This window comes from Vanessa cardui, chromosome 27 (genome assembly GCF_905220365.1).
Source record: "Vanessa cardui chromosome 27, ilVanCard2.1, whole genome shotgun sequence".
NCBI lineage: Eukaryota > Metazoa > Arthropoda > Insecta > Lepidoptera > Nymphalidae > Vanessa > Vanessa cardui.
The window spans coordinates 3,906,196-3,925,807 of NC_061149.1; the positions used below are offsets into that span (position 1 = coordinate 3,906,196).

The 19,612-nt window shown below is 32.7% G+C and overlaps 1 protein-coding gene across 4 annotated transcripts in view; it reads left to right on the forward strand.

The window, feature by feature from the left end:
- The window catches only part of LOC124541162 (homeotic protein distal-less), a 108,257-nt gene extending 102,071 nt beyond the window's left edge, over positions 1-6,186 (forward strand). The window contains exons 6-8 of one of the 4 annotated variants that reach the window (XM_047119023.1): positions 642-725; positions 3,123-3,256; positions 4,581-6,186. In XM_047119023.1, the coding sequence (XP_046974979.1) occupies positions 642-725; positions 3,123-3,256; positions 4,581-4,599 (237 nt within the window). In that variant the 3' untranslated portion in view covers positions 4,600-6,186. Of the gene's footprint in view, positions 1-641; positions 726-3,122; positions 3,257-3,688; positions 4,090-4,580 lie in introns of those variants that run through there. The other 3 variants (XM_047119022.1, XM_047119021.1, XM_047119024.1) reach the window with 3 other exon arrangements.
- The last annotated feature ends 13,426 nt before the right edge of the window (positions 6,187-19,612 follow it).

Here is a 19,612-nt window from a genome sequence, read left to right on the forward strand (position 1 = left end):
AGATTATTTATTCATGTTTTAACATGATATATAAACAAATATAAAATCTAACCAAATAACATAAGAGAAACACTTTTCATCCGGTAAGGAAAGTTATAATTTCTATACATATAAACATCTCTCTGGAATCACTCTATTTATTGATCAAAACTGCATTAAAATCTGTTGCACACTTTAAGAGATCTAAGCCTACAAACAACAGATAGCTACTTTGTTTTATACTAAGTAGTGAATGTTAAGTTATTTTCATTATATCTTCTACTAGCGCACCGGCTTCGCACAGATGCAAAACTGATACTAAATATACTACAAAAACATCAAATTAGAAACTTCTGATATTATCAGTTATTCTTTACTATATTGTCCATGTATGATATACAGAAAGCTTCCTCTCGAATCGCTCTATCTATTACAAAAACCGCATCAAAATCCGTTGCGTAATTTCAAAGATCTAAGCATACATAGGGACAGACAGCGGTAAGCGACTTTGTTTTATAGATAATGATGATGAAGATTCTACTTTTTTTTCTATCAAACCGGTGTTAGACTTTTTATAATGGGCTTATTGCGTTAACTAAGATTCAGGCTTTGACTTCCATTAAACTTTTTACTTTGAGTCTAATAAGGTTTTATTGTTGCAGCCAAATGCTGGTCGCTCGCCGGATGGTACCTCTTGTGACGTGAAGCCACCACATCAACAGTCGTGGGACCCGAGGGTCGGTTACGTAAGTACTTACTGTAATTATAAATTCTATTGAAGGAAATAATTCCTAGCTATTACTTGGTTTTTGTAATAAAAGGTTTCAAATGTAAACGCGTGTGTTAGAGCTCAATTTATATTGGTTGTGAAATGTGGTTTCGTATTTATATCACCGGCTTCTATCAACATAGTGATCGTAAACCTTATATATGTATATATATCGCCTTAATTAACGCTATTACGCTCTTAAGCTTCTGAGCCCTTCTTAAGTGTCTATATCTTTCATTAGTGTATAATTTTTTTATTTAATATGTAGGTTGATCAAAAATTATCTGATGGTAAGTGGTCACCACTACCCATAGACATTAGGACTATCAGGACATTAACAATCCTAACATCACCAATGTGCTATCGATTTTGAACTAAGATGTTATGTCCATTACGCCTGTAGTTACTGGATCACCCACTTTCCTATTCGGAATGAGTGACTTTTGTTTATGGTATAGACTGGCGGAGGAGCATTTGGGCCACCTGATGGTAAGTGGTCACCATCACCCATAGACAATGACGCTGTAAAAAATATTAACTATTCCTTACATCGTCAATATGCCACCAACCTTGGGAACTAAGATGTTATGTCCCTTGTGCCTGTAGTTACACTGGTTCACTCACCCTTCAAACCGGAACACAACAATACTGAGTACTGTTATTTGGCGTTAGAATAACTGATGAGTGGGTGGTACCTACCCAGACGGGCTTACACAAAGCCAAGTAGACTTACAGACAAAGCTAGAACACTGAGTAATATAAAATATATATGTATATATTATTTAATTAATCACAACTAAGAGTAAAGTAGAATCTTTTAATAATTAATTTCGATGTGAAACTTGTTAGTGCCGCGGCCATCTTTGTCGACTTTCAATTTCACCAAAATCTGTCATATATTGCGTGATGTTCAAGTAAATATACAGTTATATGTATACAATAGATTAATATAGTTAAGTTAATTATGTAAAGTGGAATCTTTTCCATTTATATAAAACGTTAGGTGCGGCTGTTCACGCCCTCTATCCATATACAATATTACGAACAAACACGCATTACGTACATATCTATATATATCGTCACGCTACAATTTATGACAAATTAATTTCAGATTACAATTATGTAATTGGTTATAATTGTGATTTTGTTGATTAATTTTTTTTTCCTTGACATCACTTATTATTAAGGCTTTTAAAATTACAAACGAATTTACTTGGTGGTAGGACTTTGTGTAAGCCCGCCTGGGTAGGTACCACCCACTCATCAGACATTCCACCGCTAAACAATAGTTGTTATGTTCCGGTTTGAAGGGTGAGTGAGCCAGTGTAACTACAGGCACAAGGGACATAGCATCTTAGTTCCCAAGGTTGACGCATTGGCGATGTAAGGAATAGTTAATATCTTTTACAACGTCATTGTCTATGGGTGATGGTGACCACTTACCATTGGTAAATTAGATACTTTATATCATTTGTATACTGATCTTTGCCATATGATATCTGTTTGTAGGTCGAGCCAATTAATATTAAAGCCTTTCTATCTAATTGAACGTCAAACTGGGAAAAAACTGGCTGGTAAATACCTCATAATAAGCCACCACTGCCCAATAACAAGCCCTTTTACCATCCCTTGATAGTCAATGTACCCTTGCACTTATACTGTCACCATTTCATCCGTAACACAACAATACTATATATATTTGACAGTCAAATGTAATGACTGTATACGGTCACACATACAGTCATAAAATTAAATATGTCTGAAGAGAGATCAGATTATGAGGACTAAAAATGTTATCCAATTATTAAAGCCCATTGTGAATCTATAATTTCCATTGTACGACTATAAATATTGAAGTACTTTGATGGAGATTAAAAATCTCTTGAAGGGAAAATCCAATATTTTTTGGGCATAAACCATTCGAATATCAGACCATGGAATTACACTTATATATAGTAATAACTAAGAGAAAAAACTATTATAATCATCATCAAGCCCTTATCCCAATTTACATGGGGTCGAAACAGCATGTCTTCTTCTTCCATACTTCTCTGTCAGGCTCCCTATCTGACGTCATCTCACAAGTATTCTTTCCAGCCATACCATCTTTCACACAATCCATCCACCGTTTCATTGGTTCCTCTATATCCATCCACGTTCAAGCAAGACCATAAATAAATATATAAACTTCAAAAACTATTATAATAATATTATAAATGTGAAAGAAACTCTGTCTGTCTGTATGAAGCAAACTTGAACTCCAAGAAAGGACTTTGCATGATACATGACAACCAAAACCCTAAAACCCCTAAAATTATATGAAAAAGTGTTATGTGTACCTTCAACAAGAAATAACAAATGTCTTCACCAACAGGGCGCGCCACCCGGCCCTTGGGACATGAAAGGCGCGCACCATGCGCTTCATCACCAGGGCGCACCGCAACCACATCCGCCCTACGTGCCTCAGTACTCCTGGTACCAAGCTGATGCCAACCCTGGACTCTTGACGTGAGTATCTTTAAACATTGTCATTTTTATAATCATCTTTCTGTTTGATTCTTTACATATAGTCTGTATTTCAGAAAGTAACCTTCATTAATGTTACGTTAAATATTTTAAAATACAGAACCGATGTTTGGAAACTGTTTTCCAATAAATTGACATCTGATTAATTCACGTATCTCCTATGGAATACCATAAAAATACTTAGAGTTTTTTAAATATTAAAAATAGTTAGAAATCATAGGATTACAAAAGAAAAACACCATGATAATAGACACATGTATATAATATGTGTTATAGATTATAAAACTACTATTATCGATGTATCAAAATAGAAGAGTATCTTCTATAACACCATATTCAACAAACGTTCAGAAATTACTGATTTAATTATTAAGATTAGTAACAAAAGAAATAAGATAAATATATTATTTGCAGTGAAAATGGCTTAGCGCTTTTCCACCGGATGGGATTGAGGAGTCAATTCTTGGGATCAAACGAACAAAACAATTATGACAGCTGAAGATATTACTAAATAGAATTCAGAATAGGTTCTAAATTTAAAAATTATGACCAAGTAAACGTTGAAACTGGTTGAAACCGGTTCGGATTTCATATAACCTTCTATTATTGAAGTCGAGCTCAAACCTCACTAGCGAGGTGTAATTTGTGTCTTGTTATATTAAACGACTTTATTACAATTTTCGAGAAAGTATTATTGGCTGTATATTTTCGTACCTTTGTGACAAGGCAAAAAAAAACTAATCTCATATATTTTCTTTGCGCAGATACTTTATTTTTTTTTATTGCTACTCCTTCATCTTATTTCAAGAAACGTATTGGTATTGACTATTTATATACTAATACATAGAAAATGATATTTAATTTTTTATGTAAAATAAGTATACGAGGGTTTTTATCAACGCAGTTAATGACATGTCTTCGTCAAATTCGTTTTTCAAAAAACCCGTCATAAAAATATTGAGAAAATATAGCTAATACTTTTGTAAGATTGTGAGAACGTTTACGATTTTTGAATTATTTATAAAAAAAAGAAAACGTTTATATTGGTCATAATTTTTTCAAAACGTTCGATAATTTACTAAACAAATATAATGGCATACACTACATGAGCGATGTTTTTTTTTAATTCTGTTTTTACGACGAAGGGACGTAATTATTCGTATTATTTTTTAATTTTCTATTATTAATATATTTTATCAGTATTTCAGCTGCCTGAGAAATTAATTTAAAAAAATAAAAATTATGTCCTTTCGGAATTGATTTGGATTTGAATTATTATTAATAATAGAAAATTGTTTGTCAACAGGGTCTGGCCTGCCGTGTAACGACCATCGGGCTAACTGAAAAAAAAATAACACTAAATATTATATTAAACCATAGTTCACTTAACGCTAAAATTAATTGCGCACGTAGCGCACAAAATGGCGCCCGAAGCGCACAAAATGGCGGTCCTATTAAAGAACGGCACAACCAAGATTATTGTTAAAAAATATTTAATATTAATTAAAGAATCATTGTAAATTTCTATTAATTATAAATAGAATAAATGTTTATAATGGTTACTGTAAATTTAGTGTAAGGAATGCGTGTTACAATGCCGGTGGCCACGACGAAAAAAAAGTAATAATATTAAAAAAATATATATTTAATTTTCCCTCGCAGTGTATGCCATTATATCTAATATAATTAAAAAATGTACAATGTCGACTGGTGTACATAGTAATGTCATAAAAATTGTATACTATTTTTTTTTGTATATATTTTCATCAGTGTTTAGTGTAAATTTCTATAACTACGAATTCATTGAAAATTGTGCAATACATGTCTACGGCGTGGTTATATTTTGTGACCGTTGAAGATCTGTTTCAACTTCACAAGTATATGTAATGTGAATACATCGTGTGGTCACCGAGGTAAGATAAAAATACGTCAGTGTTGCCAGCCCATAGTTTATCTAAAACGCAATTATATGAATGCAAAGTATGTAAATGTTATCTGTGTTAGCAACACTGACAGCTGTAGCAAATAATTTTGTTTTTCTTTATTTCACTTTTCAGCCGTCTTTAAGAATAGTTACTACATAACATAGTTTTGTTTTTCTTATTTTTAATTATTTTTCATATGTATAAACGATGTTCCAAAAACGCCACCTAAAAATTGGTGCCGACTTTTTTTTTAAATATAAATGATGGCTGACTAATTTGCTACCATTCAAAAATTAACTAAGCTTTAAAGATTTTTTTTTTATTTATTTAATAGATTAATCAATAAAATCAAACGGGAACACAAACCAGTCTGTTGTGATACATAATTTTAAGTTTTTTTTTTGTAAACATGGCGACCTGTCAATAAACGTCAGATTCGAATCTTTGAACGATTGAGCTCTATTTATAAATTATGACAGTAAATATAGATTAAAAATAATTGAGCGTTTATTAATGGGACGTCTGTATTTTATTTTAATTTGGTGAACTATATCATGTATTTATTACATAAAATTGTTCAAAATCGTGTTCTATATTCAAATCTATTTAAGCTGTTATTATTTCTAATGCAATCTGAATTTATTTGTAATAAATGCTATAGTCTATTGATGGTTCAAAAACTTGGATAGATAATAAATTAAAAAAAAAAGTTTTTTTTTTATATGTGGCAGAGAAATAAAAGGTTTTATTTCAAAGAAATAGTAATTTAAAAAGTTTTTGACTAAAAATAGATAATAGTGTACTCTAGAATGGGTCTTACGGGATGTCTTTGTAAATATGTTTTTGTAATATATAGAGAATATATACATATAAATATAGTTTAGATAGTATAATTACTTTATAACTACTATGTATTATAAGGAAAACGGAAATAAGAAAAAAGTGAATTAATTTCTTTTGTCAAATAAAAACTGAAAAAAGATTTCATTTTGTGTTTTTTTTTATACAACCATATTTCATTACATTTTTTTTTTGTCGTCGTTACTTCTGATTTTCCATCAAGTGCTTTATCTACTTACATTGGGATCAGAGTAATGTATATTGTCTCATATTTTTTTTATTTAAAGTTATTTTATTAAAATTCACAAATTTTTGTTCCCCAAATACGAACCAAGACCGTTCTTAATGCTTTAAGCTGAAATCTTAGTCTAATAATATAAATAATAACTCAAATAATTCATAATTTTCCCAAAATGAACACACTAAGTATCAAAGAAGTAATTCTGAAACGTCAAAAGAATATCTTTTTCGTCGGAAATCCATTTTTTTTAATAAATGTATCAAATCAATTCGAAAATAAACTTTTTCAAGAAGCATTAACAAGCACGTCAAGTCATTTTACGAAACTGTATAAACTGAAGCTACCACCGGTTCAGTAGTTTTTTTTTTCAACATTTAAAATACATAGTTACATATATTACACATATTATAATTTTGCTAAATGAGGTAGTGTTTTTATTTTTATTTTCTGAGCATTCAAAACGAAATTATTGTGTACCAATCTGTGTATGTTTGTAACCCACTCCTTATTCCTTCCCACTGCTTATATAAGGCCTCCTCTTCCGTTATGGAGAGGGTTTGGAACATATTCCACCACGCTGTTCCAATGCGGGTTGGTGGAATGCACATGTGGCAGAATTTCGATGAAATTAGAGACATGCAGGTTTCCTACGATTTTTTCCTTCACTGCCGAGCACGAGATGAATTATAAACACAAATTAAGCACATACATATACCGCGACTTTATTCAAGTGCTATCGTGACAACAGGCTGTCAAAATCAAAATCAAAATAAACTTTATTCAAGTGGGCTTTTACAAGCACTTTGAATCGTCAATTAACAATTAAGTGAAGCTACTACCGGTTCGGAAAGTAAATTGTACCGAGAAGCGGCAAGAAAATCAGTAGTTACTCTTTTTTAACATTTAAAAAAATACAGTCATGTTAGTTAATACAATTATTTAAATTAATATATCCTGCCTGGAAGTCAACAGGTATTAATTCCAAGCTTTTTTATCATCTACAAAATCTTGTATCGGGTAATACGCCTATTTTACCAATGTATTTTTTATAAACGATTTGAATTTACGAAACGGCAAAGTTAAAAATGTCAAAAAACGCATTCGCTAGAACGTACCATCGTATGATCGTACTGTAACATCTTACTGGTCTAGTGTCATATGAACAGATTCCGAAGTTTTAGATTCAACAACAACAACAGCCAGTAAATTTGCCATCGCTGGGCTAAGCCCTCTCCCTTTGCGGAGTGAGTTTGGAATATCTTGCACCACGCTGTTCCAATACGGGTTGGTGGACACATGTGGCATCTTGAAGATGTTTTCCTTCACCGCTGAGCACGAGATGAATTATAAACACATATTAAGCACTTGAATAAGAAGGGGTGCTTTCCTGGGTTTGAACTCGCGATCATCGGTTAAGATGCATGTGTTCTAACCACTGGGCCATCTCGACTCGCATGTTAGCTTACTTTGACCAAAATAAAAACTATTTTGAAGTTAAAAAAAAAAAACTTGATCGCTACAATATCTTCTCTGAAGATTTCTCTTGGCACAGATAAAGTATTAATTCGTTTAGAGACTTTTTGAATTACCTTTTTTTTAATTATCATAGATTGTCATTAAATATAGAATTATATTCGAATATTATTTGTGTTTTACTAATGAGAAAGTTATTTAAGAACGCGAGATTCACTTTTGTCATTTCATGAAGGTATTTACATTATAATTAATGATATTATAGTAGGTAGAGGTTGCGCATTGGTCGAAATAAATATAACTCATATATATTAACATTATAAATGTGACAGTAACTCTGTCTGTCTGTGTATCGCTCTTTCACGACCAAACCGCTGAACTGAATTTGATGAAATTTGGTAAGATGCAAACTTTAACTCCAAGAAAGGATATAGGTTACTTTTTTTACCTAACACATAACAACCAATATCCTGATACAAGCGATGCCGCGGGCGAATACTAGTTGCTTTTAAACAAAGTTACTACCCGTCCCGGCTCCACACGGGTACAATAAGGGTCTGTATACAACTTTAAAATTGATGAACAAACAAAACACGTTATATTTTTCGACTAGGAATGTTAAAAATCAGCTTTTCTTCTCTGTACACAGAAAATTTATAAAAAAGCAGCTACCCTACAGTATATCTATCAATCATTACGAGAATACTTTAAGAAATATGTTTATTACAAATTACCTTTTATACGACAATATACTGGATCAATCAAGGGGCTCGTATCGCTTCTTTCTTTTGATTGTTGAGGCTTGTGCCCGTGGCTGACACTGGCTCCAAATATAACACTAACTATAACTACGTTATATAATCGTAAATCGACTTTTAAGTAGTCTAATATTTTTCATTTCATTTTACTTAGGAAGACTCTAAAAAATATCTTGAATACGCAATTATTTTTATTACTTCTTAGTGCACATTTATTTGTATTAAAATAGTGTTTTGTTTGAAGTTGGTTTTTCTTTTTGTTAAAATTTTTATTTATTATTATTGATGAAAATCCTATTAAAATCTGATGCTTAGTTTAAAAGATCTACGCAGAGACTATGGTTCTTGCAGTTTTTATTATTAATAATTATTAAATAGAGACATACCATCCATTCAAATGTAATTTGGCTGGCAAATACTCGACGGTGACTCTTTATTTTCAACCGACTTCAAAAAGGAGGAGGTTATCAATTCGTCGGTATTTTTTTTTATTTGTTACCCCATAACTTTTCACTGGGTGGACCGATTTTCATATTTTTTTTTGTTTGAAAGGTAGTGCTTCCCGTGGGGTCCCATTTTAATTTTATTTTTTTCCGATGATGGTATCTGATGTCGACTTCTAAGTAGTCTAATATTTTTCATTTCATTTTACCTAGGAGGACTCTCAAAAATATGTTAAATATGCGATTATTTTTATTACTTTTCAGTGCATTTTTATTTTTTTTTAAATAGTGTTTTGTTTGAAGTCGGTTTTTCTTTTTGTTAAAATTTTATTTATAGAACCTTTTGTCCCGAGATATGTAACATCCCTTACTGCCATGCTGGTGTAGTAATTTAATATTCTTGTTCCTTCTTCTTCCTATTTATTTCCTCATTACTGAGGGTCGTGACCACCATGCGTGTGACTCTCCTGAACACTTCGTACCACCTTCCTCCAGCCATTCCTATTTTTGCCATTCGTAGGCAAGCCTGGGCACAAGATCCAATAGGCACAAGAATTTAATATAGTCTGTAAAATTATCCAAGAATCCCTGTAAAAGAGGCTGACCCCGAGGTTCTGGGTTCAAAATGATCAAGTCGTCAAAAAAATATTGAGATTTTCTTTCGAAAATGTTTATTAACAGCCCGGAGTTTGCAACTTGACCCGTGCCTCGGAGAGCACGTGAAGCCCTCTCTCTGATCTCTTTCCGGTCGAATTACATCTTCCGTTCCATCGGGTAATAAGAGTGCATTCTTTATAAGATTTTACACTTCTAAGAGCCGAGATGGCCCAGTGGTTAGAACACGTGCACCGATGATTTCGGATTCAAACCCAGTTTCTCGTGCTCGGCGGTGAAGGAAAACATCGTGAGGAAACCAGAAACCAGCATGTGTCTAATTTCATTGAAATTCTCCTTAATGTAAGAGAAGGCCATTAGCCCAGCAGTGGGAAATTTACAGACTGTTACTTTACTTTTTTTTACTTTACACTTCTATGCTGTCAACATCTACCCGCAAACTTCAGTTTCGTGAACAAGACATTCGTAGATAATGTCGAAACATCAATTATCAAATTTATCCCGTTTTTAATAACTGCATTATTCTCGTGTACTATAAATCTGCGCAGTTGGTTTTTCTTCCTTGAGATACGTTTTCGTAACCGAAATCAGTTAAGGTAATATCATCACATACAGCATAATATACTCATTTAAACCATTTACTATATATGTAAATATTATAATACTTATTTAATAATTTACTATATAATCTTAATAATTAAAGTATCAATGCGTTCGTCACACTATATTTTTTATTTTAGAAAAATATTCGTTGCAAATGTCTTCATTATATGATATTTCCCGACCCTTCGTAGGGGTAAAATTTATACACAGATATACCCATTTGGGCGCCCATTTAGGTAAGCCACTGTATACGTCACAAAAGATTAACTGTACTAAATTAAAAAGTCATTTTGAGTGATAGTATATTTATATATATTTCTATTACTATTTTATGACATAGAGTACTAAAAAGTAACAATAAAAAGGACAATATATGGGATATATAATCGTTAGACAGACTGGTAGGATTGGTGGTAAGTCATTATGCAAGCCCGTCCTGTTGGAACCACCCACTTATCAGATATTCTACCACCAAACAGCAGGACTCAGTATTGATGTGTTCCAAATTTTAAGGTGAGTGAAAGAGTGTAGAAAAAGGTAAAAGGGAAATAACACCTTAGTTCTCAAGTTCGATGGCGCATTGGCGATATAAGCAATGGTTACATATTTCTTACAGCGCCATGGCACGATGGTGACCATTTATCAGGTGGCCTATTTTCACACCCTTTCTCTTTTTTTTTTACTACATATGCAAATTAATATATTAATTTCTTTTCGATTTTTAAAATCGTATGCAAATTATATATATATATATATATATATATATATATATATATATATATATATATATATATATATTTATATATATTGTTTATTGAAGTAAGAACTAATTACATTAAGTGCTTATATATATCCAAATATGAATTAAAAATAGTCACTGAATAAATATTTACCGCGTGCCATTGCTGCTAGCATTCTTTCCACCAAGAATGCTAGCAGCATTTCAAAGTCAAAGTAAAAAATCTTTATTCAAAATAGAAGTGATTACACTTTCTTATTGATAGTCAAAAAATCTACCACCGGTTCGGAATTTAACACCTCAGACCTAAGAAGAACCGGCGAAGGAAGCATGTTACATATATACAATATATATTTTTAATAATAATACAAATTGGTAAATTTTTGTGATTTGAAATAGCATGGAGGCGATCATCTCATTCCCAATGTGGTGTGCATTTTTATCCGTTGAATTACTATTCCGATTCTTTGGGCTAAAAACGAACCAGCCCTCCAGTTACCATAATGATAGTTATATCATACCATTTCAAAATGTACTCAATTTCTAGTTCTTTACAAAAAAAATGTTACCGTTAAAACCTTCTAAAAAGTAACAATAAAAAGGACAATATATGGGATATATAATCGTTAGACAGACTGGTAGGATTGGTGGTAAGTCATTATGCAAGCCCGTCCTGTTGGAACCACCCACTTATCAGATATTCTACCACCAAACAGAAGGACTCAGTATTGATGTATTCCAATTTTTAAGGTGAGTGAATGAGTGTAGAAACAGGTAAAAAGGAAAATAACATCTTAGATCTCAAGTTCGATGGCGCATTGGCGATATAAGCAATGGTTACATATTTCTTACAGCGCCATGGCACGATGGTGACCATTTATCAGGTGGCCTATTTTGACACCCTTTCTCTTTTTTTTACTACATATGCAAATTAATATATTAATTTCTTTTCGATATTTAAAATGGAACTCAGTTTTAAATTAAATTTAGAATGAGTTTGCCAGTAAAAATCAAAGTTAATGGCAACTCTGCAGCACTTAAATAATTCAATTCACTTTTAAATTGTCGTAATCTTATATATATTTTAATGAATACAAGAGCTGATCGGTGAAGGCCGCATAGGAAACGCACGAAGGCTGCTTCCCCGTGAACTAGGCCATCGCGTCTTATAAATTTAGATAGAAATCTTTAAACAGTAAAACCTCGAGAATCTAGATATATTGAAATGAATGGCGACATTATTATCTATTTACTTTAAATATTAATCTATAATGTTATAAAAAAGTCAGTCTATATTTTGTCTCTTGCTCTTTCGCGAACAAATTACTGAATCGAATTTGATGAAATTTGATACATAAAACAAGCTTAAATTCAAGAAAGGACAAAAGTTTTTCAAGACTAATACCTATCTGACAACCACGCCTGAAAATGTGATCCTAACAGCAGGCGACGCCTTGTGTAATATATGTATATTTTATCATCGAATATACTATGTCGTCGTATATATCTAGTAACAGCCTGTAAATTACCCACTGCTGGGCTAACACCTCCTCTCCCGTTAAGGAGAGGGTTTGGAACATATTCCACCACGCTATTCCAATGCGGGTTAGTGGAATGCAAGTGTGGCATAATTTCAATGAAATTAGACTGAATTATTTCCTCACGATATTTTCCTTCACCGCCGAGCACGAGATGAATTATAAACATAATTAACCACATATATCTAGTGGTGCTTGGCTGGGTTTGAACCCGAAGTTATCAGTAAGATGCACGAGTTCTTCCCACTGGGCCATCTGAGTTCTCAGTAGGTATTTTATAACCCTAATCTTAACATAGAGTTTTATATTACTACTAGTGACGCGCGCTGTCTTTGCACGGATGTAATGCTGAGGCATAATATAAGTACTACAGAATGTTTTTATATACAGCGTCCACAGATTTTTCAGTCAGTTTAGGAGCATAATGATCTATATTAAATGCACAATATTTAATGTTAAGTACATAAGTACAAGTTTGGACGAGGACTAATACTATGTTGTTTAAATCACTTAGTAAATAACCTCGTAAAAAGAAAAGGATAGAAAATTGTGGTTTAACCCTAAGGATAGGCATATATGACGGATTCATTCATAAAACTTTTTAAGGTGTAAAATACTGTAGTAGGTATATCGTTTTGATTTATCTCATAGAATCAGCCAGAATTTGCAGGCACGGATTCGCGCAAAAAAGATTTTATTTACGACATCATATGAGAAACCTATAAAATTAACAGTGTTATTATAACATAGTATGCATAATATATACAAAATAAACGTTCCCCTTGAATTACTGTATCTATTAAATAAAGTTACATCAAAATCTGTTGAGTAGTTTTAAAAATCCAAGCATACATAGAGCCAGCGAGAAGCGACCTTATTTTGTACTATATAAAATAATTCCTGGTTAGATTACGATCATGGAGTCCTGCTCAGCGGGTGGTATGATTGTCTCCTCTACATCTCACATGTCCAAATAGACTCAAGTTTCCTTCCACTTTGTCTGTTATTGGCGCTGCTTTCGGACTTCCTCTTATGTTTCTTTCTTATATGTTGATTTCGTTTCATCCTACATGTTCAAATATTCCGATCCATACATGAAAAAAGGTCTTAAGGTGGCTGTGTATTATTTAAAAAATAAATAGTAGTTAGACATTTTAATTAATAAAATAAAATATAAAGCCTTTTATTTCTCGCATAAAATTAATTTAATTAATTTTTATTTACATTTCATAATATTTTAATTATAATATTAGATAATGTATAGGTGCAAGTAATCTAGTTAAATTTGTAATGTTAATTGCGTTTTTAAATTATATAATGATTTTAATTAAATTTAAATTAAATAATAAAATCTAGTTTAAAATATAAGTTAAAATATTTTAGTTATTTTCATGCAAGCATGCAAGAACCCCTCTCATGTGAGGGTGAAGGCCTCCTCCAGACTTTTCCGTTTGCCTTTTTTATCTTTTTTTCCTTGGCGATTGTTATTCAGTTTTCTCCAGGTATTTTTAAATTATCGTCATTCCAATGAGTTAATGGTCTTCCTCTCTTTTTGGTACCGGCAGGGCCTCGCCATAAGGTCAGTCTCTTATTTACGTTATGAGTTACATTTTTAAGCTTGTCTTAGGAGTGGAGTCCGAAAAATCCCAAGGGATTATGTTTAAACTTATGATTGACTGTAACGAGGCAGCTCCTACCATTGTGATATTGACAGTTTGATATCCTTAATCGATCAATTAAAGCCCTTATATCCATGTATATAAAGCTCAGTCAGTTCTTCATGTTGTAGTTATTATCCTTTCATCGATTCAAAATTCAAATTAAATTTCAATAAATTTATTATAAATTAGCTGTTATGGTCCAAATAATTTCATCGATCATGTGCTTAATTGGTGTTTTTAATACAAATTTGACGGGAAAGAAAATATCGTGAGGACACCTGCATTCGGCGGATGAAAATCTGCAAATTATATCCACAGTGGAACAGCGTAATGGAAAAGCCAACTTCTCCAAATCGGAGAAGAAGATCTCCTAATACTGGGTAGTATTGGGACATTTACTAGCAGTGACCAATTTATGTAGACATTTCTAGATTCTGCCAGTATACCTATAAGAGTATAGTCAGATATTTTCTCGTAACAAATCGTTCACCAAGAATCTCAGACTAAACAGGCAAGAATGTGTCGTGAGAAAACCTGCACGTCTGATCGTGGAACATGTCTGTCAATATCGATATCATTCTCGTTAATCTCAACTTAACCAGCCCAGCTGTGGGAAATTTGCATACTACTTTTTACACGACACCAATTATTATTACACGCATACTTATACAAACGCTGAGATATCTCTAACAAATTATGTTATATATCTCTTGTATATACAAAAAATTGGTAAGTCACGTAGTATGATATCCATCGGAAGCTTTAAAAATGCTGCTTCAAATTAATTTAAGCGTGCAAGACGTTATATGAAAGGCAGGCTGTTTTGCATACATTGCGATTGCATTCAACAATTTTGAATTCTTTCCGAGGTATTCAGTATCGCCTGAGCTGATTGCACACTAAATAATTGTTCTATATAATTAAAATTATGCCGAAAACTTTTTCGACGTACACACATGCAAATATTGGAGGATAAAATTTGTATGCATTTTGAGGTTTTTTTTTTTAATTACATTTGTAATTAATACGAGGTAGATTAAAGATGGCCATCAGCCCAAAACGAAGTTTGTGTGTAATTTTATCGTCTCATCACCTTCCCAAATTGTGCGTTTAATTATTTATGGTGCCTGGAAACACCTAATTAGCCTTAAGAATTGACTTTATAATACGCCATTATTATTATTTTTTTAAGCCTTTGTTGCGGGTACTAAATATAAAAATAAGTTTTAACAATTATTGCTGGTACTAGACCTAGAAATAATAATAAATAATAAATAATAAATAATAAATATGAGACAACATCACATACATTACTCTGATCCCAATGTAAGTAGCTTAAGCACTTGTGTTATGGAAATCAGAAGTAACGACGGTACCACAAACACCCAGACCCAAGACAACGTAGAAAACTAATGGTAATCTACATCGACTCGACCGGGAATCGAACCCGGGACCTCAGAGTGGCGTACCCATGAAAACCGGTGTACACACCACTCGACCATGGAGGTCGTCAAATATTCATTGGATTTTAGGTTATAGTGATCAGCTTTTCTTGTGACACATGAGGTAGCCAGCTTTCATTTATTTCAGTTCTTCGCAGGTCTTGACATGGTTATCCCTTAAATCTCCATAACATTATCACTCAAAGAAATTCGAGTTGCATCCTCACCATATGTGAGGAAATCCACAAAAGCGCGATCTTTATCTAAGGATGCCTTCCTTGCACTCGAACCAACTTTTCAACCAACGGTGGTTTTCCCGAAACGAAATGATTCAGGAACCTCCTCTTTCCTTGATACTTGAACGCACCTGCAGGCATCCTGGATTTGCACATGTCCATGGGCTGTTGTAGTCATCAGATGAGCCTCCCAATCCTGCCACCTATAAAAATAAAAAAAAATATTTCTTTCCGTCTCTAGATCAGTTAAGTTTCACGTGTTCCAATCACTGAAGCATCCACCTCCCCAAACTGGATAACATATTACAAGAAACAGCCATTATTATCATATAATGCAATTTATATGTAATTAAATCACAATCAACACAGTGTACTCAAAGCTTAACAATCATATTCAAATGAGACAGCCGTCATACAACATTAGTAGGAAACATTTTTTTGTTATTTCGCGGGAAACTTTGACAGACCTATTTGTAATTCCCACTGTGTTTAATTGATTTACAATCAAACGTCGAACCAGTCCCTCACCCCCTTCATGTCCCGCGAAAAAGGGAGCAAGCGCAATTAAAATGGCGATCAGCAGCCAATTAAAGTTGCGTTTATTGAATCATCCCGCCGATGGAACCGGCGTTCTGACGTTTTTTATCAAGCGGCGTCAGTGCAAAGGGATTGTTTAGTTTTTGTCGTTACATCCATATGTGCGCAGCAAGATATGGTTGCTAGTGAACGCCTGATATATGGAACTAGTTGCAGCCTGTGACTCCACTCGCTGAGCTTGAGTTTTAATAAATATCGAAGATAAAAAAGACCAAATTTATCAAATCATTCAGGAATATTATCAAGGAAATTTTGTATTATGGGATTACAAAATTACTAAAATGACGATAGAAAAATTAAATGTGATTCCATTTTTGGTCATATAGACTCCACAGGCTTTGTGCAAGCTCGTTTGGGTAGGTACCACCCACTCATCACTTATTCTCCCGTCAAATAACAGTACTTAGTATTGTTGTGTTTCGGTTTGAAGGGTGAGTCAGTGTAACTACAGGCACAAGGGATATAACATCTTTGTTCCCAAAGTTGGTGGCACATTGACGACGTAAGGAATAGTTAATATTTCTAACAGCGTCATTGTCTATGGGTGATGGCGACCACTTACCATCAGGTGGCCCATATACTCGTCCGCCAACCTATACAATAAAAAAATTCACATTTTAAATCACAATATACTTTGGAAACGGAAGGATTCCTCCTAGGGAGTTAATAGAATTAGGGAGATCAGAAAAGAGAAAAGAAAAGTTCCACTGATTTTCGCTGATTTGTCTCAGATTTGGGGTATTTCTTTCTGTACTGGTGGATATTGGTCAAAATGTAATATTTAATAAAATACTTTGACTTTCAGGACTGATGTAGTTTTATTAAATAACTAGTTACTGGCCTCGGATTGACTTGCTTTTTGGAAAGAGAGGGTTTCTCGTGAAAGTGACAGAGAGAGGTGATTACTTTCTCATTTATAATATAAGAATATATATGTTTTATAGCGTGTTACAGTTTGCTTTTGTAAATTTTATTATAATGATTATAATGATTTGTATAGATTTCATGCGTTCAGAATGCGTTGACAATGTGATAGGTGTAAATTGTGTTTGCAAAATTTTGACAATGATATATTAACGAATTTTGGTTTTAAAACTTCACGTTATAAAAATCGATATATTATAAATATATATTGAGAATGTTGCTTTGATTATTTCAATTATAAATTGACGTATCATATATCATTTTTTTATGATATAGGTTGGCGGACGAGTATATGTACATACCTGATGGTAAATGGTCGAACGCTGTAAGAAATATTAACTATTCCTTACATCGTCAATGTGCCACCAACCTTGGGAACTAAGATGTCATGTCCCTTGTGCCTGTAGTTACACTGGCTCACTCACCCTTCAAACCGGAACACAACAATACTGAGTACAATTATTTGATATATAATATGTTAACAAGTTATCTACCAAAGAGAACCAATTAAAATTTGTTTTAATTAATCTATCATCCTTACAGATTGCAACCATTTTAATGTTTTTTTTTTTTTAAATATGTATAATAAGGCAAACGTATTCCAATATACGTACATAAATAATGATATTTATTATTATAAATTTTCATATATGTATATACCTAAGATGCTATTTGTCAGTTATTACATTTTATATTTAATTATAGTTTTAATATGGTAAGACACGTAAATAGATCCAGTTATGAATTATTATGATGTCGGTATTTAATTTGAAACTGGTTTTTAAAAATATACTATGAATACTTAATGACTTATTACAAATAAAATGACAACTTTTTATTTTTTAAATTAAACACATGTCAAAGATGTCTCACCGGATGTTTAAATATAATATGTTATATTAATATATATATCTGAGATGGCCCAGTGGTTAGAACGCGTGCATCTTAACCGATGTTTGCGGGTTCAAACCCAGGCAAGCACCACTATATATATATATATATGTGCTTAATTTTTTTCAGATTTCATCTTGTGCTCCGCGGTGAAGGAAAATATCGTAAGGAAACCTGCATGTGTCTAATTTCATCGAAATTCTGTCACATGTGCATTACACCAACCCGCATTGGAACAGCGTGGTGGAATACGTTCCAAACCCTCTCCTTAATGGAAGAGGAGGCCTTAGCCCAACAGTGGGAAATTTACAGGCTGTTAGTTTACTTTACTTTATATATATTCGCAATTGTAAACTATCGTTTATTTAACTTACAATAAAACATATATAATTTCGATAGTTATGTCGGCGAGGTTAGATTAGAGTTTTTATAATTTAACTGAAATTTACTTCGATAGATTTTAAACTACCGAATAATAATGCGTTAAATTGTAAACAGTATGTTATGGTTAGCAATATATCGAGATAGATTATAATCTAACAGTATTTACAATTTTACGTTGTTATATAATAAGAAAATAATATTGATTGAAGTGTGTATGTGAAAAGTAATATATAATTGTATATTAAATAGAAAGAGACAGAGACACAGTAGGAAAGGGAGAGCTTGTCTGTGCATTGTGACGATCTCTCGTTATTTATTTTTTACGAATAAAAACATAACTCCACTCTACCTAATGTTAAGTGCATCATGGATGATCTTTCATCTATTGAGATATATTAAAAACATTTTAGGCGCTTCGACCGTAAGTAACCGATATACTGCAAACAATTATAACTCTCAAATGGGCTTGGGCAGGTCATGTGTGTAGAATGGCAGATAATAGATGGACTAGGAAACAGAATGGACACTGAGGGGAACACAAAGAGGTAGAAGTAGACCGAGAAAGCCATTGGAAGACATGTTCAGGGAAATGGTTGGACCAGACAACTGGAGGAAGCTGGGGGGGGGGGGGGGACTACGCCAAAGAGGCGACTTCCACAAAAGATTAGCTGCATGTTTTAAGAATAATAATATATTTATATATGCAATTAAATTAATGAAAATATATAATGAAATGGATAATTAATAAAATGGAAATAATATATAATTTAATATTGTGAGCATGTTTTGTGGTTAGAATAAAGGCTATTTTTATTTTTATTTATTTATTTATAGGTGTTTCGACTTAACTTAGGTGATTCACATGAATAAACACCGATTTTGCAGCTATGTATGATAGTAAGACCAAAGCGTCAGCTTGATGCAGCTAGTTATATAAATGATTGTAAAGTTTATTTTTACGTCAAAAATGAAATTAATATTCTGAATGGATATCGCTTAGAACAAATGAAATTCATTGAAATGGATGG